The sequence below is a fragment of the Bufo gargarizans genome, chromosome 8, assembly GCF_014858855.1.
Source record: "Bufo gargarizans isolate SCDJY-AF-19 chromosome 8, ASM1485885v1, whole genome shotgun sequence".
In the NCBI taxonomy this organism is placed as follows: Eukaryota; Metazoa; Chordata; class Amphibia; order Anura; family Bufonidae; genus Bufo; species Bufo gargarizans.
Genome location: NC_058087.1, coordinates 104,521,704 through 104,544,381, shown reverse-complemented (window position 1 = coordinate 104,544,381; position 22,678 = coordinate 104,521,704). Strand labels below are relative to the sequence as shown.

The following is a 22,678-nucleotide window of genomic DNA, read 5'->3' as shown; positions in this document are numbered from 1 at the left end:
TTCAGGAGACTAACTTAGTCTAACTCAGAGTTTTTCCACTGTAGCAGAACTTCAGTGGTGTTTCTGGTGGATACTCAGACACTGTGTTTCAAAAGAGGCTGCTAAACCAAGTGCTGATTTACAAGTGCATTGGATATATTCAGGAGATACTCCGGAGGTAATCTGGAGGTAGATACAATCTAAACAAGTAAGATTTGTTTGTTTATAATCTTTCCCCTCTTTGCAATGGCAGACCTGGTTCTGTGCAGGAATTGTTGTGCTTTTATTTCAGGTTCCACTCTTCGGGGGTTTGGATACTGTCTGATCTGTAGACAGCTCTCCATAATGCAGCAGGAAATTACCTTTTTGAAATATGAGATTTGTAAATTAACCATTAAACAAACTCAGGCTGAGAACATTGCAATGCCACTGCCACAGAGGCCCCCTAGAAATGGAATATGGGTTGCTGTAGGTTCTGGTAGACTGAGAGTTGTGGATAGAAGACATGTCCCACAGTCTGTGGCTCTCCATAATTCATTTCCAGCACTTTCAGAGTGCAAGAGCAACATGGAGGATGGCTCAAGCACAGTGGGTGAGAAACAATCATCTCCCATGCCTAAAGTATGCAAGACTGCAGCAAAGACAAAAAGGAGAAGGTGAGGATTGATAGTAAGCAGCTGTTGGTGGGTGATTCCATCATAAGAGGTGTGAAGTTTGAGGAGAATGGTGTTGTGAGATGTCTCCCTGGTGCTACCTCTAGCAGGGATAGACGACGGATCCTTAATATTGTTAGGCAAGCAAAGCAGGAAAGGGAGGTGGATGTTATTGTCCATCTTGGGACAAATAATCTGGCTTACAATGAGGTTTCAAAGGTGATAGAAGCTTTTCACACCCTTAGAAAGCATATACGGGAGGTTGCATCAACTGTTTTGCCTGTGCATAACCTTCAGCATGACAGGAAGATGCGCATTAAGGAATTCAATGTATGTCTTGGTGAATGGTGTCTGAACCAAGGGTTTGGCTTTGTGTCTCATGTTAGCTCTTGTACAGTTCTTTTCCATTCCAACAAGAAAGATGGTTTGCATCTTTCTGTCAAGGGAATGAATGTTCTTGAGGCTATAATGGCATCTGAGAATATAGATGTAGTGGCTATTACTGAGACATGGTTCAAGGGGAGTAATGACTGGGATATAACAATACCAGGCTTCTCTCTATACAGGAAAGACAGAGAAGGCAAGAAGGGGGAGGGGTGGCCCTGTATGTGAAAGATAGCATAAAATCTAATTTGATACAAGTTAGCGAGAACAATTTAGAGTCAGTTTGGGTTACCTTGCAGCTTGATAATCATAAGGTAACTTGTGTAGGTGTGATATATAGACCACCTAGCCAAGTCAAAGAATTAGATGATCTACTAGTTGAGGAAATAGCTAAAATGACATTGAAGGGGGAAGTTATCATTATGGGAGACTTCAATCTTCCTGATGTAAACTGGAAAACCAAAATAGCTATTTCTGCCAGGAGTACAGATATTCTAAATTCCCTGCTGGGATTATCTCTACAGCAAGTAGTTGAGGAGCCAACCCGGAATGAGGCCATTTTAGATTTAGTATTCACAAATGGGTATTTGGTATCTGATATTACTGTAGGGGAAAGTTTGGGATCTAGTGATCACCAGTCGTGGGATTTACTACACCACACAAAAACAAAAGTTTTAGATTTTAGAAAAACTTACTTTTCTAAAATTAGATTAGTGGTATACGAGTCCCTATCAGATTGGAACAGTTTCATTGGAGTCCAGGAGAAATGGGACTACTTAAAAGTGGCACTATTGAAGGCAACAGAAAATTGCGGTTGATTCTATGTTGGGAAAACGATCAGATGTCTTTTTGAAAGAGTTAGAGAACACTTTAATTCTGTAAAAATGTGTAAAGGTTGCCCAAGGTTCATAGAACATGTAAGGAGCACACATGGAGGTAAAACTGATTGCATTTCCTTCATGGGGTTTGAAAATGTGTCCACCCCTCTGCAGGTGACAGACATCGCCTCCTCCTGCAGAGGGAAGCGAGGTGGATCCTGCGTACCCAAGCCCTGGGTGAATTGGGTTTAAATAATAGGAATGATTTAAGTTCCTTTTTGTAACCATACATTGTTGCAAATATTCCTATTGGTGTGGTCACGCTATATTGCCTACTATTTGTTGTTTTTTGTTTTGCAAGTCTTCATTTGTATATGTACCTTTAAGGAAGGCACAGCTGTTGTTAATTGCAATGACAACTATCGGTGCCACTAGTTAAAAAGGTGACGCGCAACATATGCGCCGACGCAGAGCCTGAGGAAGCGCTTGGTAGCCGTCCCTGCTCTCCTTATGCGTGTATAAGAATTGTCTGCCCCCTGCCTATTGAAATAAAGGACCCGCTTGGTTTACATCACATCGGTGAGTGCCGCTGCATATTCATTTCTTCGCTACTACATTTGTGATTACCTCTCTGCTATTAGCAGCTGAGCACCGCCGTCAGTGTGAAGGCTCCGAGCGGCCGAGATACTGCTCCCTGCTGTTTCAAGCTGGACTGTGTTTGTTACTGTGCCGCCCCTGTTTCTTTTTCTTGTTAGAAAATTGCATTAGGCTTGTCAGAAAGCAAAAAAAGAAAGAGACCACTGTGGTACTTAGCAGAAGTGGCCAAAGTCATTAAAAACAAAAAGATATCATTTAGGAATTATAAAAATTAAAAAAACGAGGATGACAGGCAAACTTATGAGATTAGGCAGAGAGAGGCCAAACAAGTTATAAGAGCTTCTAATGCCCAGGCAGAAGAGAAATTAGCTCAGTCAGGGAAAAAATGCGATAAGGCATTCTTCAGATACATAAATGAAAAAAGGAAACTAAAACAAGGAATTGCCAAATTAAAAACAAAAGAAGTAAGGTATATGGAAGAAGATAAAGAACTAGCTGACTGCCTCAATGAATACTTCTGTTCAGTTTTTACAAAGGAAAAGGACCTCAGTTAGTTAAGAAGACTAATAAATCTTTTGATGCATGTGTCTTTACAGAGGAAGAGGTTCTAAGTCAGCTGTCTAAAATTAATACAAATAAGTCACAGGGGCCTGATGGGATACACCCAAAGCTATTAAAAGAGCTCAGCGGTGAACTAGCAAAACCATTAACAGATTTTTTTAACCAATCACTGGCAACAGGAGTGGTCCCAGAAGATTGGAATTTAGCAAATGTTGTGCCCATTCACAAGAAAGGTAGTAGGGAGGAATCAGGCAACTATAGGCCAGTAAGCCTGACATCAATAGTGGGGAAATTAATGGAAACCATACTTAAGTAGATGATTTTGCAACATCTAAAATCCCATGGATTGAAAGATGAAAAACAGCATGGGTTTACATCAGGGAGATCATGTCAAACTAATCTTATTGATTTTTTTGATTGGGTGACTAAAATAATAGATGGAGGAGGTGCAGTAGACATCGCTTATCTAGACTTTAGTAAGGCTTTTGATACTGTCCCACATAGAGGCGTATCAATAATTTGCAGTCTTTGGGCTCGGACTCACATATTGTTGAATATGATTAGGCAGTGGCAACAGAGGGTTGTACTCAATGGAGTATATTCAGACCAATGTCTTGTTACCAGTGGGGTACCTCAGGGATCTGTTCTAGGACCCATATTGTTTAATATCTTTATCAGCGAAATTGCAGAAGGCCTCGATGGTAAGGTGTGTCTTTTTGCTGATGACACAAAGATTTGTAACGGTTGATTTTCCTGGAGGGATACACCAAATGCAAAAGGATTTAGGAAAACTAGAGGAATGGTCAAAAATCTGGCAACTAAAATTTAATGTTGATAAGTGCAAGATAATGCACCTGGGGCTTAAAAACCCAAGAGCAGAATATAAAATCAGTGATACAGTCCTAACCTCAGTATCTAAGGAAAGGGATTTAGGGGTCATTATTTCAGAAGACTTAAAGGTAGGCAGACAATGTCATAGAGCAGCAGGAAATGCTAGCAGAATGCTTGGGTGTATAGGGAGAGGAATTACCCGTAGAAAGAGGGAGGTGCTCATGCCGCTCTACAGAGCACTAGTGAGACCTCATTTGGAGTATTGTGCTCAGTACTGGAGACCATATCTCCAGAAGGATATTGATACTTTGGAGAGAGTTCAGAGAAGAGCTACTAAACTGGTACATGGATTGCAGGATAAAACTTACCAGGAAAGATTAAAGGACCTTAACATGTATAGCTTGGAAGAAAGACGAGACAAAGGGGATATGATAGAAACTTTTAATTACATAAAGGGAATCAACAAGGTAAAAGAGGAGAGAATATTTAAAAGAAGAAAAACAGCTACAAAAGGACATAGTTTTAAATTAGAGGGGCAAAGGTTTAAAAGAAATATCAGGAAGTATTACTTTACTGAGAGAGTAGTGGATGCATGGAATCGCCTTCCTGCAGAAGTGGTAGCTGCAAATACAGTGAAGGAGTTTAAGCATGCATGGGATAGGCATGAGGCCATCCTTCATATAAGATAGGGCCAGGGGCTATTCATAGTATTCAGTATATTGGGCAGACTAGATGGGCCAAATGGTTCTTATCTGCCGACTCATTCTATGTTTCTATGTGTGAACTTCCACTTTAAGGCTGTTTCCCTTCCCATTTCCGTTGTGCATGGGGTTAAGGTGTGTGCAAGGTGGGGCTGGGTGTGGCCTCTTGGCTCTTATTCTGAGTTGTGAGCCTGAGTACAGATTGTCCAGTGTCTTGAGGAGCTCGTGCTATTCCCGCTGCCCAGTCCTTGAGGGCCACCTTATGGGACATCGATTTCACCCCTTTCTGTCTGTTGCTTTTACCCTACCTCACTTGTTGTATGTTTGGTGTGGGTTTATGTTTGGTGTTTGTTATGTCTGGTGTTTCATGTCTGGCCTGTTTGGTGTTTCAGGTCAGCATGGATGCCAGACATATCCTTTGTATGTCCTATACCTCCGTAAGGGGGTCCCTGGTCTCCCCCGGTGGTGGAACTACAAGCAGCACAGCTTGGTGCCGCCATTGTTCATGCCGCGTGGTGGTCCAAGTTGTTTCTACTAGATTCTGTGTTTGGTGTTCGTGCTGGGTCCTGCCTGGTGTGTGTGTGTGTGTGTTTCGGCCTATGCACATTACCAGGAGCCTGTGGTAGAAGCGTGGATAGCTTGAGTTTCTGTTGCAGCTGTGTCAGGTAGGTGTCCATGTTGGTCCTGTTGGAGTGGTGTTTTTTGCCAATGGACACTTATCTGTCGTGTCGTCCACTGCTCGCTTCTTTCTTCCCCTTTGTTGCTAGGCCTGTTGGAGACTCCGGTTCCTCCGTGTCTTGGAGGAATCTGTTGTCTCCACCTTCTGATGCCATATTGCGGGGACTATCTACGTCAGTACGTCAGAGAGTATGAGCCCCCCTACCATTGAGGGCGGCTCATACAGTCAGGAGGTCAGGGATAGGATTTAGGGATGCTTAGTTGGTTTCCAGCTCCCTCTTTCCTGTTTCCAGTCCTAGCTGCTACCTTATTTTCCTCACATTGTACGATGGAGAGTTTCCCCCACTTCCCGTCATGACAGCCGCCTAACGCCTGCCTGTGGACTTGACAAAGCAGAACTTCCAACAGGGTGTTAAGTAACACCCAGGAGAAAAGGTGACTGTTTTGTATATGAACTTATCATGTGTGGGCATGATCACCAAGCAACTTCAGTTTTAGTGTAAAACAATCAGACTGGCTCGCAGTATTTTTGCATTTATTACACTTGATAAAATTACAATTAATTGCAATAACAATTATAAAATAAATTGCCCACTAAGTATTAGACATATCCTAATAGCATATCAAATCAATAGCATAGATGAATAGGTATTTTAAATGCGGAGCTCACGCATATACCCATACAGTAGGAGTACTCCAAAAAGATAATAGGACCACTTGATTGTGCTGCGTGGTGTCTGTCAATAGCGCATTAAATTTGAACTTTGTTAATGCTCGGATATTTAAAAAACTAACTTGCCAATGCTCTACATACAAGTCGCTGAAGAGGTATCCACCCTGTGGGCACCGGTATGTGATTCTAGCGTCCAGAAGAGTACTTTGTACTTGCTTTTGTATCGGTGTTAGCTGCCTACCTCCTGCCACGAGATAGTATCGCAGCTTCTCCTTCTCGGCGTCTCACATGACCTGACCTGGAGATGGTGCGCTGGTTGGTGATGTCATCCACCTGTGCCGATCGGAGTAGCGGAGGTCTGTATAGCAGAGCTGCGCCGGTACGGGGTTCAATTCCCCTTCACAGGAACTACTGGGTGGTGATTGAATTAGTCCCCTTTGATGAATTAGATCACTGCCGGTACCGCATCCGCTCTTTCGGGTGGTTCTGAATGGAAAAGAGCAAAGTCCTTTTTTGCGCCAAGACAGAAATAGCACACCACTAGCTGGGTCCAATTCACACTGGTTCGCACTAGACGCGTTTCGGAACCGTAGTTCCTTCCTCAGTAGGCAAATGTGAAATGCTAAATGTAGACAGGCTGGACATGTCTTTATATCCCCTTCTTGGGTTTGATGGAATATCTGGTCTGGATTCCTGATTTTTCAGCTGCAAAGAGTTTACCACTTGCAGCTTGATCTTTTCATAGATCCAAAAGGGTATTAACATGCATGTATCATACTTAGTAGGCAACATATACACAATATATAATGTACAATATGCAGATTGTTTTAAAATACAAAATATTTTTATATACCAATAAATTTATATTATAAATGAAAATATACAAAAATAGCAAAAAATAAAAATAAGAATAGAACTAGAAATAAAAATTTAAAAATAGTAAATAGTAAAAAATAGTTAGAGATATAATAAGATAAGAATAAAATAGACATAAAAATAGCAGTATCAAGATAAAATAAAATATCAAGATGCAAAAAATAAAAATAAAATCAGACATGGATATGCAATAATGAAATAGTGATGGCATATCCATGTCTGATTTTATTTTTATTTTTTGCATCTTGATATTTTATTTTATCTTGATATTGCTATTTTTATTGCTATTTTTATGTCTATTTTATTCTTATCTTATTAAAGCTCTAACTATTTTTTACTATTTACTATTTTTTAATTTTTATTTCTAGTTCTATTCTTATTCTCAGTTCTATTCTTATTTTTATTTTTATTTTCATTTTTTGCTATTTTTGTATATTTTCATTTATAATATAAATTTACGGTATTGGTATATAAAAAGATTTTGCATTTTAAAACAATCTGCATATTGTACATTATATATTGTGTATATGTTGCCTACTAAGTATGATACATGCATGTTAATACCCTTTTGGATCTATGAAAAGATCAAGCTGCAAGTGGTAAACTCTTTGCAGCTGAAAAATCAGGAATCCAGACCAGATATTCCATCAAACCCAAGAAGGGGATATAAAGACATGTCCAGCCTGTCTACATTTAGCATTTCACATTTGCCTACTGAGGAAGGAACTACGGTTCCGAAACGCGTCTAGTGCGAACCAGTGTGAATTGGACCCAGCTAGTGGTGCGCTATTTCTGTCTTGGCGCAAAAAAGGACTTTGCTCTTTTCCATTCAGAACCACCTGAAAGAGCGGATGCGGTACCGGCAGTGATCTAATTCATCAAAGGGGACTGATTCAATCACCACCCAGTAGTTCCAGTGAAGGGGAATTGAACCCCGTACCGGCGCAGCTCTGCTATACAGACCTCCGCTACTCCGATCGGCACAGGTGGATGACATCACCGACCAGCGCACCATCTCCAGGTCAGGTCACGTGAGACGCCAAGAAGGAGAAGCTGCGATACTATCTCGTGGCAGGAGGTAGGCAGCTAACACCGATACAAAAGCAAGTACAAAGTACTTTTCTGGACGCTAGAATCACATACCGGTGACCGCAGGGTGGATACCTCTTCAGCGACTTGTATGTAGAGCATTGGCAAGTTAGTTTATAAATATCCGAGCATTAACAAAGTTCAAATTTAATGTGCTATTGACAGACACCACGCAGCACAATCAAGTGGTCCTATTATCTTTTTGGAGTACTCCTACTGTATGGGTATATGCGTGAGCTCCGCATTTAAAATACCTATTCATCTATGCTATTGATTTGATATGCTATTAGGATATGTCTAATACTTAGTGGGCAATTTATTTTATAATTGTTATTGCAATTAATTGTAATTTTATCAAGTGTAATAAATGCAAAAATACTGCGAGCCAGTCTGATTGTTTTACAATAATTTTTGGTTTTCAGTTGGTATCTGAAAGACTGGGCTCCAGTAGGTTGCTGGTGAGCTCCTCTAAATTGTTTATTGCAACTTGAGTTTTAGTTTTTGCTTTCACTTGTGAATAACTGATGTTTTGAACCAAGTACTGTGCCTCTGTGCTGCACCCGCTAATCCTAACTACAAGAGCGAATCCCCACAGTATAAATAATAGGAAAATCCAGCTCACCTGCTTTAAAAATACAAGCAATTCACCCTTGGTGCACGGAGATGTAGGTAAGACCTCAATGGTTATAAAAATTCTGGAAATTCCAGCACCTGCAATCTTTGAGTGATGATTTCTTTATTTCCAGTAGTGGATAATGCAATGCCAATGGCACAAATCCATTTACAGTCAATGCGTTTCGAACAAATAAATGCTCTTATACATGACTGGCATGCTACCTCAAATGCTCCACTTCCTTATAAACTTTGTGGTTTACCATCCCCCAATTACTGGGGGGGGGGGGGGGGTTGTTAAGTTCAGGTGTAAATAATGAAGTGTATTAATTGTAGGTAGAGTACCTGGATCTATTGCAAATTAACCTCATGTATACATACAGTTAAAAACAAACATATAAATCCATGGCTGCAACATCTACAGGTTGAAAGATTACTCCCTTCTCAATAAATAAACATTAATTCTTTCCTTAAATTTTAACCGTAGGGTGTCTAGTATTTAGCCTTAAAATCCAGAAGGCTTCTCTTTGTAGGGTTAATCTTTTTAAATCCCCTCCTCTTTGCAGGAGAAACACACGTTCTATTGCATAAGCAGAAAAGGTATGCAGGCTTCTGTTGTGGGAGGTAATAAAATGTTTAGCAGCACTCGAAATATTCACATATGCGCTGTTCTTGATGTAATTTAGATGTTCCAATAATCTGGATTTAAATTTCCGAATAGTACATTGGAATTACAATGAATATACGACCTGATAGGAAAATTATTATTATCAGCAGAGTCTCGGAAAGTCTTTCGTGGGACAACATAGCCGCAGGCTCTGCAAGGATGACTGCCGCATCGTGTGAATCCAGTGTATTTCAGCCAGGTCTGTTTACATTTTGATTTGGATGAGAAGATGAAAAGAGAGGGAGACAGGGAAGTCGCAAGAGACGGAGGTCGTCTTTAGACCACCCTGTGTCCATCTTTCAACAATTTATATAGTATTTGATCTTCAAACAACAAAGAAATGCACTTTGAAATGGAGTTTAGGACAAACTCAATTCATCATGAATCCGAATTTCCTCGTGCTTCGTGGTAATGAATCTTTATTTTTTTCTCAAATGGCTGCTGCACGTGTTACAAAATGAAAGTAAGAAGCCTGGGAACACGATATGACCCATAATGCCATGTAGCAAGCCAATCAGCAGATAGCCATCCCCTGTGATGTTACAGCCCTATAAATGCCTCACCCTGCACAGTCTCTGCCATTTCAGTGGGAGCTGAGCTTAGGGAAAGACATGACAAGTGCTTATGTGCTAGGCACAGTGTTTCAGAAATCTACTGATATGTGCGAGGTACAGTGTATGTAGATTATATGGAGAGTTTTTAGAGACTGTAGGGAGAGCATAGGGAGACTGTAGGGACAGTGCAGGTTGAGTGTAATAGCCACGTGCATCTTGTTGAACTGCTGACACAATCCCAGTTAATCTGTTAGTTTATACATAGAATGAATGTGCTCATTATTAAATGGTGGTCTAATACATTGAGACGTGCATCTTGTTCAACTGCTAAATAATAGAGAAGGACAGGCACCACTAAAATATTTTAATGGGTGCAATCTGCATGCATATATAATACCATTGTAGTAAAGATCAGAAAGAGCATGCCCAGACAGATGCACACCAAAACATTACAATTTAATATGTGTACATTTTTATTTAGAATCAACAAGCTAAAACCAATTAAAAAGTGAAGAACTTTAGATCTTCATTAAATGTATGGAAAAGAATATCCACATGTCCATAGGACAATCTCCAAGAATCCTTGATGTACATGATTAAGTATAAATATATGATCAATAGTATAATATACCACAGGTCATGATTGTGTCAAATAAAATATGATGGTGAAGAGACAAATGAGCACTAAATATATAAGATGATTCATAAGAGATAATAAGCAATAGTGTCACTAAACTTCATAATAAAAGAAGTTACTCACTAGCATGATTGCAGACATGTCATAATCTATTCATAATCGCATGTGCAAATAACAAAGGTAAAGTGAAAAAAGAACATGCAGCAGTTTCATGTGACCCAGGGTGACTATTTACTGCACGGGTCACAGTATACTTTCTTTATACCTCGCTATAGCATCTGCACTTTATATTTTCTTTTTGCACTAGCACTTTACCTTTGTTATTGTTTTATGGACTGTGCTGCATGTGGAGATTCTTCTTTTCCATACATCTAATGATGATCTCCTGTCTCTGACTTTTTAATTCGTTTTAACTTGTTGGTTCTCAGTGAAGATTTACACATATTAAATTGTGATCTTTTGTTGTGTATCTGGGCATGCACATTCTGGTCTTTAATACAACTGTCTTGTTAAACTGCTGCCACAATCCCAGTTAATCTGTTAGTTTCTACTTAGTATTGAAGGGTGATCTAATACTGTATATAACCATGTGCATATTGTTGAACTGTTGCCACGTTCTTAATTAATCCATTACATTACTGATACAGTTACTGTACACTATGGCCAACAGACAGTTGCCTGGGCCCTCCAGAGAAATGGGCAGTGGCAAAAATGTTGCGGTAGCCAGCACAAGTAGCAGCAGAAGGAGGGGTGGTGGTAGCAGCAGCCACAGCAACAGGCCAGAGCTGCCACTGTCATCGAGCGGTCGTGTTTTGACCAACAATCCAGCTGTACTGGAATGGTTGACTCGACCGTCAACATCAGATGACAACAGATACACACAGCCAGGAATTGGTGGGATCCTCTGACACCATTCCTCTGTGCCCTCTCCTGTCCTAAACCTGCCTCTTGCTTTTGCTGCTCCTTCTGCTAGCCAAGTAATGTATTTACCGGCTATGCTCCTTTTTTCAGCAAGGGTGAGTTTTGTGAGGACAGTCAGCAGGTACAGGCCACCACAGACTCGGACAAGAAGTCTGCTGCGGACTCCTAGATGTGCAGCTGCTTTTTGTAAATATTTTATTATATCTTGTCATGGGACAACACTGAAGGTATGACATTTTGATACAATGTAAAGTGGTCAGTATACAGTTTGTATAACAGTGTAAATTTGGTGTGCCCTCAAAATAACTTTTCCTAGCACTGCCTTAATTCTCTTTGGCATGGAGTTCATGTTGCTGGTGGATGTTAGAGACCTTGCGCTCCTCCAGCTTCTATTTGAGGATGCCCCATATATGCTCAATAGGGTTTAGGTCTGGATACATGCTTGGCTAGTCCAGCATCTTTACCCTCAGTTTCTTTTGTAAGGCAGTAGTCGTCTTGGAGGTGTGTTTGGGGTCATTATCATGTTGGAATACTGCCCTGTGGCCCAGTTTCCAGAGGGAGTGGATCATGCTCTGCTTCAGTATGTTGGCATTCATGGTTCCCTCAATGAACTGTAGCGCCCCACAGCGGCAGCACTCATGCAGCCCCAAACCATGACACTCCCACCACCATGCTTGACTGTATGCAAGACACACTTGTGTTTGTACTCCTTACCTGGTTGCTACAACACACGTTTGACACCATCTGAACCAAATAAGTTTATCTTGGTCTCATCAGACCACAGGACAGGGTTCCAGTAATCCATCTCCTTAGTCTGCTTGTCTTCAGCAAACTGTTTGAGGGCTTTTCTTGTGCATCTTCTTTAGAAGAGGCTTCCTTCTGGGACAACAGACATGCAGACCAATTTAATGCAGTGTGCCGCATATGGTCTGAGCCCTGACAGGCTGACCCCCACCCCCTTAACCTCTGCAGCAATGCTGGCAACACTAATACATCTATTTTGAAAAGACAACCTCTGGATATGATGCTGAGCATGTGCAATTAACTTCTTTGGTCGACCATGGTGAGGCCTGTTTTGAGTGGAACCTGTCTTGTTAAACCACTGTACGGTCTTGGCCACTGTGTTGCAGCTCACTTTCAGGATGATGGCAATTTTCTCATAGCCTAGGACATCTTTATCTAGAGAAACAATTTTTTTTTTTTCAGATCCTCAGAGAGTTATTTGCCATGAGGTGCCATGTGACCAGTATGAGAGAGTGTGAGAGTGATGACGCCAAATTTAACCCACCTGCTCTCCATTCACACCTAAGACTTTGTAACACTAATGAGTCACATGACATCGGGGAGGGAAAATGGCTAATTGGGCACAATTTGGCCAATTGGGCATAATTTGTCTATTTTCACTTAGGGGTATACTCGCTTTTGTTGCCAGCGGTTTAGACATTAACAGCTGTGTGTTTTGTGGACACACCAAATTTACACTGTTATACAAGCTGTACACTGACCACTTTACATTGTATCAAAGTGTCATATCTTCAGTGTTGTCCCATGAAAAGATATAATAAAATATTTACAAAAAGCAGCTCATCTCTAGTTACAGCCTGATGCAGCAACTGCTGAATCTCCCACTGGCCCGCACCCCCTCTCCAGCAGTCAGGGCTAGACAACGTCAGCAGAAGGTAGCTGTTATTCCTTCCCATCTTCCTCAATGTTGTCTATGGCTCCTGATGCTCCTACTCCTCGTCACTTGTTTCGACAGCAATCATTCACTGAGGCGATTGCAAAAAGACAACAGTATGTGCGCACTCATCTAACGGTGCAAAAGCTGAATGGCCAAATTGCTGGTACCACAGTCCCTTCCTTTTCATGTAGTTGACTCTGCACATTTAGAGAACTGATGGTTTGTGCGCAGCCAAGGTGGAGAGTCTCAAGCCGACATTACTTTTCCCAAAAAGCTGTACCAGCCCTGCACACATACTCTGAGATGGAGTTCGGCCAGTCCTTGGGCCTCTCTGTGTCTGGTAGAGTTCACGCCAGTGCTGATATATGAAGTTGTAACTATGGTCAAGGACAATAGATGTCATTCACAGCCCACTGGGTAAATGTGGTTCTGGACCAGGCACACCAGCAACTTGGCCAGTTGATGATAATGCCGCCTCCATGTTGTAATGCTTGGATTTCTGTGCCAATGTCCTTCTCTGCTTCCTCATCCTCCAAATTGTTCTCACCCTTACCTCTAGGCACAGTTCACAGTAGTCTTCCAGAATATCACCTACGCAAAGCTAGGGGTTATCACGCGGTTCTGCACCTGGTCAGCCTTTGTAAACGGAGCCACACCAGGGAGGAACTGCTTGGTGTCATCAATAAATAAATCAAACACTGGCTGTCTCCTCGCCAACTGGAAATAGGAACCATGGTTACTGATAACGGGGAGAAGATTTTGTCTGCACTGCATCATGGAGGGCTGACCCATGCACCCTGCAATGCACATGTCTTCAATCTAATCACCCGCTTCCTCAAATCTTCCATTGAACTGCAAGAGCTGTTAAAAATGCCCAGGAAACTGTGCATGCACTTCAGCCACTCATACCTTGCAAAATATGTCCTCCTTGAGCTGCAAAGGTTACATAGTTACATAGTTAATACGGTTTAAAAAAGACATACGTCCATCAAGTTCAACCAAGGGATAGGTGGGGATGTGAATCCCAGAAGGTAAAATACTCTTCCCCAACATCACCTAATATGCAACATTTCTACACGTTGGAACTCCACACTCCATATGTTAGACCGCATGTACTAGCAGAGGAAGGCGTTCAACGATTTCTTAATGCTGCAGACGGACACGCCTAGTCCCCGATGTAACTTTCACGTTAGCTAGTGGCACCTCATGCAGGACATGTGCCATTTGCTCAGGCCCTTTGAGGACGTTACTTTATCATTCATCAGAACTAAGGGATGAATGATGTCATTAATCTTGTAGTTCACGTCCTGGAGGTGATGCTGACAAATCTGATTGGCGAGGGGACAGAAGTGGCACCTCCATTTCACAGTCACATGAGCCCTGAGGTCTGAGGAGAATGAACTGGCAGAGGAGAAGGACATAAATGTCCAGGAATTTTATACACAACTCTGTGGTTTATCTGCCTAAGGGACAGGAGAGGAGCATGAGGGTCTGGAGGGCGACTACGACATATATGACGCAGAAGACCCGACAGACCGTGGCAGTATGCAGTGGAGATGGAGGTAGGGAGGCCCTCCAAGTCCCTTGTGCAAATGGGCAGATGCATGCTGTCATGCTTGTGTTGTGACAGCTGAATTGTCAAGTTTCGGCAGAGGAATGAATACTGGCTATCCACATTGTCAGACCCTTGCTATCTGTCAAAAATGGGGGCATTTTTTAAACCTTCTGAGAGGAATGCAAAAATTGACAACTATAGGCATATGCTGTGTAGTCAGTAGGTCGCTGCATACAAGCGCCACGACCCGTCATCAGGAATGTCTGACCGGGGAGACCCTCTGTGCTTATGTTCCATTGCCATGACTGTAGGGTGGGGGAAGGAGCAGTACCACCTCCATATGCAGCAACTTCAGTCTGGAGTCTATGATGAGCAGTTTTCTTCAGCCGCCTACTGAAGAAAGTACCCAGCAGCAGCAGGCCATGCAGCAGAACCTCCACCAACAGGTGGTGGCATACTTGGACTGCACCCTGTCACCCCAGATCCAAGATATCCTAGCCTACTGGGCCTGCAGACCTGAAGTGTGGCAGCAACTGGCCGAGTTTGCCATGGACATGCTTCCCTGTCATGCCAGTAGTGTGGCATCAGAACGGGTGTTCAGTTCGGTGGCATAGTTACTGCCTTAGAGAACCTGCCTTTCCTCCCTAAATGTTAATAGACTAACCTTCATAAAGATGAATCAGTGCATCATCCAGGATTTCCAGACACCAGTGCCTGATGCAACAGAGTAGATCATTCTTCCATTAATGTTCATACCGTAGCATACCTTCCAGACATCTGGGATCCAGCGAAATAGTCACCGATTTCAGTGGCTGTTCTGAAATGTTTGAGGTATGTCCCGCTCTCAGTCAACTTTCTCTGCTTCCGTAGCGGAGACGGTGCACAAAGCGTGCCACACATAGTATCCCTCTTTTTACTTTTCAAAAGTTGTGAGGTATGCTGTAGTGTGCTGCCACACCGGAATATTCTGAAAAGTGGTCTGTTGCCCTGCTGCCATCATTCTGTTGCTCCCATCTGATGCCACCCGCCAGCTGCCTCTACTGCCATTCCTACAATGGGGCTTCTTGGCTTACTGATATGTACATATTACATTTTTAAAACAATATGCATACAGTACCATTGGGCCTTGCTACCACACTGCTGCTGTTGGGTTATGCTACTACTGTGAGCTGACACAATCTTGTGCTATATACCCTCCCCAATCTGTCATGGGGCCACTTTTGTCACTGTTACTGCGGCTGCCACTCTTCCCACTCTGTTATGGGGCCACTATTGTACTGCTTTATCATGGGGCCACACACAGTAAATCTACAGCTAACAAGGGATTAAAAAAGCATGTGATTGGACTGCCACAACATGCATTAAAAAAAAAAAAAACTTTTTTTTTTTCCCTCCACTACTTTATTGGCATGGCCTTCATTTCTTTATTTTCCACTAAGGAGCCATTGTACTGCAGGGGTGCACATGTTTTTTTTTTCTTTACTGAACGGTGCTGTATGCTTTATTTTTTAAGTTTAAGTTCTAAGCCTTCACTTTGAGATTGGGTCACCAAGTGGGATGAATATGGTTAGGCAGGGTGGCCTGGGTATACCTGATTTATCACAACTCGTGACAAATTAATTTGTAATGAATCAATTTTCTTGGCGAAGTTCGGAGAATCTGCCGAATCAAATTTTTCTAAAGTTCTTTCATCTCTAATCATATGTACTATTGTAGTGCCCCCATATCTGGGGTACTACATTTTCAGTGAGTCATCAATGGGTTAATACGGTATTGGTTAGAGATCTGTATGTTTCTCCTGACCCTGGATCTTGTCTATGCTTCTTGAGACTAGAACAGACATCCGATCATACCTGCGTGATTAACCCCATTAGGAACAAGTCATTTTTCATTCTCCTGATCAGTATAATTACTATTATACCACATATGTCTAGTTTGTATTTTGTTATAATAATGAAAGAAAAAGAAAAGCTTTGGAAAAAACAATTTTTTCCCCCAAGTGGTACATGACCAATCAATGAGGCACTGCTTGGGGACATGTCATCGATGTGGCCACCAATCATTTCTGGGGCAGATTACCCTAATTCAAGCATGTCATATATCAGATTTGATAATGATGGATGATGGAACGCACACACAAAGGTTTATTAGTTATATCATAGTAGAAAAATTTTCATTTGAATTTATAAGCAAATTAAGGTGTAACTGTTAAAATAACACTTGCTTAAGAAAAAATAAAAATAAATTGAGTGTCCACTTCCAAAGATGGAGAATATGAATGACATCATGAACAGTCGTGGCCAAAAGTTTTGAGAATTACATAAATATTGGAAATTGGAAAAGTTGCTGCTTAAGTTTTTATAATAGCAATTTGCATATACTTCAGAATGTTATGAAGAGTGATCAGATGAATTGCATAGTCCTGCTTTGCCATGAAAAGTAACTTAATCCCCAAAACACCTTTCCACTGCATTTCATTGCTGTCATTAAAGGACCTGCTGAGATCATTTCTGTAATCGTCTTGTTAACTTAGGTGAGAATGTTGATGAGCACAAGGCTGGAGATCATTATGTCAGGCTGATTGGGTTAAAATGGCAGACTTGACCTGTTAAAAGGAGGGTGATGCTTGAAATAATTGTTCTTCCATGGTTAACCATGGTGACCTGCAAAGAAACGCATGCAGCCATCATTGCGTTGCATAAAATGGCTTCATAGGCAAGGATATTGTGGGTACTAAGATTGCACCTCAATCAACAATTTATAGAATCATCAAGAACTTCAAGGAAAGAGGTTCAATTCTGTTAAGAAGGCTTCAGGGCATCCAAGAAAGTCCAGCAAGTGCCAGGATCGCCTCCTAAAGAGGATTCAGCTGCGGGATCTGAGTACCACCAGTGCAGAGCTTGCTCAGGAATGGCAGCAGGCAGGTGTGAGCGCATCTGCACGCACAGTGAGGCAAAGACTTTTGGAAGATGGCGTCAAGAAGGGCAGCAAATAAGCCACTTCTCTAAAAAAAAAAAAAAAAAACATCAGGGACAGATTGATCTTCTGCAGAAAATATGGTGAATAGACTGCTGAGGACTAGGGCAAAGTCATATTCTCCGATGAAGCCTCTTTCCGATTGTTTGGGGCATCAGGAAAAAGGCTTGTCCGGAGAAGAAAAGGTGAGTGCTACCATCAGTCCTGTGTCATGCCAACAGTAAAGCATCTTGAGACCATTCATGTATGGGGTTGCTTCTCATCCAAGGGAGTGGGCTCACTCACAATTTTGCCCCAAAACACAGCCATGAATAAAGAATGGTACCAAAACACCCTCCAACAGCAACTTCTTCCAACAATCCAACAACAGTTTGTTGAAGAACAATGCATTTTCCAGCACGATGGAGCACCGTGCCATAAGGCAAAAGTGATAACTAAGTGGCTCGGGGACCAAAACGTTGACATTTTGGGTCCATGGCCTGGAAACTCCCCAGATCTTAATCCCATTGAGAACTTGTGGTCAATCCTCAAAAGGCGGGTGGACAAACAAAAACCCACTAATTCTGACAAACTCCAAGAAGTGATTATGAAAGAATGGGTTGCTATCAGTCAGGAATTGGCCCAGAAGTTGATTGAGAGCATGCCCAGTCGAATTGCAGAGGTCCTGAAGGGCCAACACTGCAAATTCTGACTCTGCATAAATGTCATGTAATTGTCGATAAAAGCCTCTGAAAACGTATAAAGTGCGTGTAATTATATTTCACTACATCACAGAAACAACTGAAACAAAGATCTAAAAGCAGTTTAGCAGCAAACTTTGTGAAAACTAATATTTGTGTCATTCTCAAAACTTTTGGCCACTACTGTACACATAGAACAGTCACCCAATTCCACAAGCATTATCTGCATACAGTAGTCACATATACTTCAGGCACAGAGAACATTTATCCTGTAACTAAGATAACTGATTCAGAGCGAAATCCATATGTATCCAATTTTGCTGTGGTCGAGCTGAGGATTTTAATGCCGATATCACAACTCAAATTGTAAGAAATACAATCTGCAGTGAAAATCCACAAAATAAATTAACTTGGAAACATGAAACATTTCTACAATGTATAGAAGAGATTAGTTAGATATCTTTTCTACTAGTTAGTATTAGGCATTTTTCTATGTTAATTCTGTAGCTAATATGCAGTGTGACATACACCCTATCACTTAAGGTATAAGCAGTGTTTTTTTTTATTATTATAGTAGATTTTACATTAGCAAACAACAGTATTTTTTCGATTTTTGGACCTTTACAAACTTAAAGATATAAGTAATAAAGAGTATTAATAATGTTTTTTTCCATTTTAGGGAGAAGCTGTAAGATTAGCTCGACAATTGCCCTTAAACCTATCAAAACTTGATGTCATTGACACATTGCATCGTATGGAAAAACAGCTCTGTGGTAACCAGAAAGAATGTATCCATGGTCGACCGTTTTTCTACCAACTTTCAGACATTCCTGAATCAGATGACTAACTGTTTATGTAACTTTATTTTATGAATTCATTATTCCAATTATATAGCACTAAGAGGCACATGGATATGAACATGATTTAAAAGTTTTCATGTGTGTAGTTTGGATGCAAACTATGCTTTAGCACAACCCAGTTGTAAACTCTAATTTTATTTAATGAAACCAGATGAAACAATAACATTGAACAGTCATCATATAACAGACTCGTGTCAAACTGTGTTGCACATTAAACCTCAGTTTTTTTTAGTTATCTTTCCGTTCTATAGAATTATCTTCTTAGGCTCCATTCAGACGTCCGCAAATGGGTCCGCATCCGTTCCGCAATATCGGGAACGCATGCGGACCCATTCATTCTCAATGGGGCAGAACGGGATGCGTAGAGCACACTATGTAATCTCCACATCCGCCCCGAACTTCCGGTCTGCGGCTATGCAAAAAAAAAGAACATTTCCTATTCTTGTCCGCAATTGCGGACAAGAATAGGCAGTTCTATGGGGGGTGCCGGCCAGGTGTATTGCGGATCCACAATACACCACGGACGTGTGAATGGACCCTTACGCAATACACCACGGACATGTAAATGGACCCTTACATGATTGTAGCTGGTTTTATTAAATATTTTTTCTGAGCCTGGGTTTCCATGTTCAAAGCTAGGAGTGGATTAAAAAAGAGAAAACCCAGTCCTTCCTTTATACCTACCCGCTTCTATGATCCTTTCTTGAGTTTGGCCTAAAAAATACTGCATAAAATGTATGAAAACCCGCCCAAACAGTACACCAGATATGTTCTGAGTTTAATATTGAATTATATAGTTTTATAATTATATGCAGTAGTGATGTTTTCAAAAAAGATGTATTTTACATTTACTTAGCCTTCCCATAAAAGTCATTATTCTCTGGTCTGTTATATAGGGTAGATGATATAAGCTGTAGTGAGGATTATCCACTCCTTTCTGGTACTCAGCTGCATCATCTAGCAACTGAGAGTCTCTACTGTGTGGACAGAAAGTCAGTTTCCGTATTCATTCCTAAGAGAATTACATTGGGGTTCTTATGGGAGTGAATCAAGAAAGTAACTTCCTGTCCACACAGTAGATGCTTTGTCAGATGGGAAGTCAGAGTGTTTGTCACATGACAAAGCTGTGGACCAGAAGGTAGGGGACACTTTCAAATTCAACTGTATTGCCTTCATTAAGAAGTTTACCTACACTGCAATTTGCGTCATGTACATTTCTTTTACAGGCCTGAGAATAAAATTTTTGGGGGAATTGGTTTGTTAACACAGCAGAATAATTAGTAGAGGATTAATCTGATGCAGTCAGCCTCAAAATTGAGACTGTATGGCATTTCATCCAACTACACATTATATATTTAGCACTGGGACTGACCCACTGTAGTTAATTTGAATGAAGGAACTACTAGTAAGCTTATTTTCCATACCTATACAATTAGGAAGACTGTCCTTTCTGTAAGTTAATTCTGAAGTAATTCATTTAAAATATGCTTTGTTATTTCTCTTCCATTTTTGTAACATTGTACTGTTTCATTGCCTTTTTAAACCTTAATAAATTAAGCATGTATATTTTTCCATCAGTCACATTTTTTTAATGCTATTGTTCAGTAATACAGAAGCGGCAAGTGCCAACTTAACGAATGGGGTGGTATTTTAAATAGCATAGCATACCATGGTGCAATACTCAAATATTGTAGAGTAGCATGCCATGTGCAAAGTTGGCACCTAATGTACAGGTGCATCTCAGTAAATTAGAATATCATTGAAAAGTTCATTTATTTCAGTAATTCAATTCAAAAGGTGAAACCCATATTATATAGATTCATGACAGTGTGATCTAGCTCAAGTGTTTTTTTCTTTTAATGATGATTATGGCTTACAGCTAATGAAAACCCAGTATCTCAGTATTTATTAGTATCTCAGAAAATTATATTATTGTGAACTCATGGTGTCACACTCTAATGATCCCTCAGTCTGGTTCAGTAGGCTACATAATCATGGGGAAGACTGCTGATTTGACAGTAGCCCCGAAGACCGTCAGTCATTGACACCCTCTACAAAAGGCCATTGCTATAGAAGCTGGCTATTCATAAGTGCTGTATCCAGGAATATTAATGAAAAGTTGACAAGAAAGAAAAAAAGTGGTAGAAAAAGGTGCACAAGCAACAGGGATAAACCACAGCCTTGAAAGGATTGTTTAGAAAAGGCCACTTAAGAATTTGGTGGATATTCACAAGGAGTGGATTGTGGCTGGAATTAGTGCTTCAAGAGCCATCACACACATTTTAAGGTTGGAAAAAAGACCACAATCTATCAAGTACAACCTGTAAAGCCACTGATGACCCAGAGACAGTGTTAGAAATGTCTTATCTGGGCTAAAGAGAAAAAGGCCTGGACTGTTGCACAGTGGTCCAAATTCATGTTCTCAGTTGAAAGTACATTTTGTATTTATTTGAAAATCAAGGTCCTTCAGTCTGGAGAAAGGGTAGAGAAGCACAACAATCCAAGGTCCAGTGTGAAGTTTCCAGAGTCAGGGATGGTTTGGGGAGCCATGTCATCTGCTTATGTTGACCCAGTGTGTTATATCAAGTCCAAAGTCAGTGCAGCCATCTACCAGGAAATGTTAGAGAACTTCATGCCTCCTTCTGCTGACAAGCTTTATGGAGATGCTGATTTCATTTTTCAGCAGGCCTTGACACTTGCCAAAAGTACCACTACCTGGTTTCATAATGATGTGGAAAAATTATTGTTCGCCATCTATCCTATGGAGATGCACAGATTCATTTGTGTTCGTGTTGCGCAGAAACTTTCGCACGATGGTCTGGTCGTCCCGGCCTGGTATTACTGCAGGATACCAGTGTCATGGCGCCGGCTGAGGCGGGAGGGATGGGGACCATCAAACAAAGGTTTCTTCATCCATGAGGATAAGCGCAGCAACGGAAAGCGTGCAAATAAGTGTGCGAACATAAGTTTGCGCATTCATTTACATCTTCGCCAGCCAATCACTTCATACCATAACCTGTCTCCCCATTGGTCATGATTGTAAGACCACCTTCCAGCCAATCGCTTCATACCATAACCTGTCTCCCCATTGGTCATGATTGTAAGACCGCCTTCCATCTTCTGATATAAATAAACCTCGCCTAGCTGTTGGAAGCAGGCACATTATTGGATCCCACTTGAGAACGTCTGTGTGACGTTATTTTGGAGGAATTGCGCACACGTCGACGCACACTACACCAAGGATTTCCCGATTGTACTTCTGGTGGTCGTTTTCGGTTGTGAGAACGGGACAAAGGAGCAAACGGCGATATCAATAATCACTGTGCTTGACTGGCCAGCAAACTCGCCTGATCTAAATCCCACAGAGAATCTGTGGGGTATTGTCAAGAGGAAGAGGAGATACACCCAATAAAACAATGCAGCCAAGCTGAAGGCCACTATCAAAGCAACTTGAGCTTCCATAACATCCAAGAAGTGCCACAGGATGATGGCCTCCATGCCATGGGCTTTGATGCAGTAATGAATGCAAAACAGCCCTGACCAAGTACACTGAGCAAAATATAAACAGAAAACTTTCGGTTTTGCTCTTATTTTGCATGAGTTGAACTCAAAGATCTGAAACATTTTCTACGTACACAAAAGACTGATTACTCTCAAATATTCACAAATCTGTCTAGATCTGTGTTAGCGAGCAC

At 41.2% G+C, this 22,678-nt stretch overlaps 1 protein-coding gene across 5 annotated transcripts in view; it reads left to right on the top strand.

Annotated features, from left to right (window-relative positions):
• Positions 1–20,534, top strand: part of PMS1 (PMS1 homolog 1, mismatch repair system component) — a 488,451-nt gene extending 467,917 nt beyond the window's left edge. For all 5 annotated transcript variants that reach the window (XM_044304355.1, XM_044304357.1, XM_044304354.1 and 2 more), the window contains one exon: positions 18,803–20,534. In XM_044304355.1, the coding sequence (XP_044160290.1) occupies positions 18,803–18,970 (168 nt within the window). In that variant the 3' untranslated portion in view covers positions 18,971–20,534. The remainder of the gene's footprint in view (positions 1–18,802) is intronic.
• Positions 20,535–22,678: the final 2,144 nt, after the last annotated feature.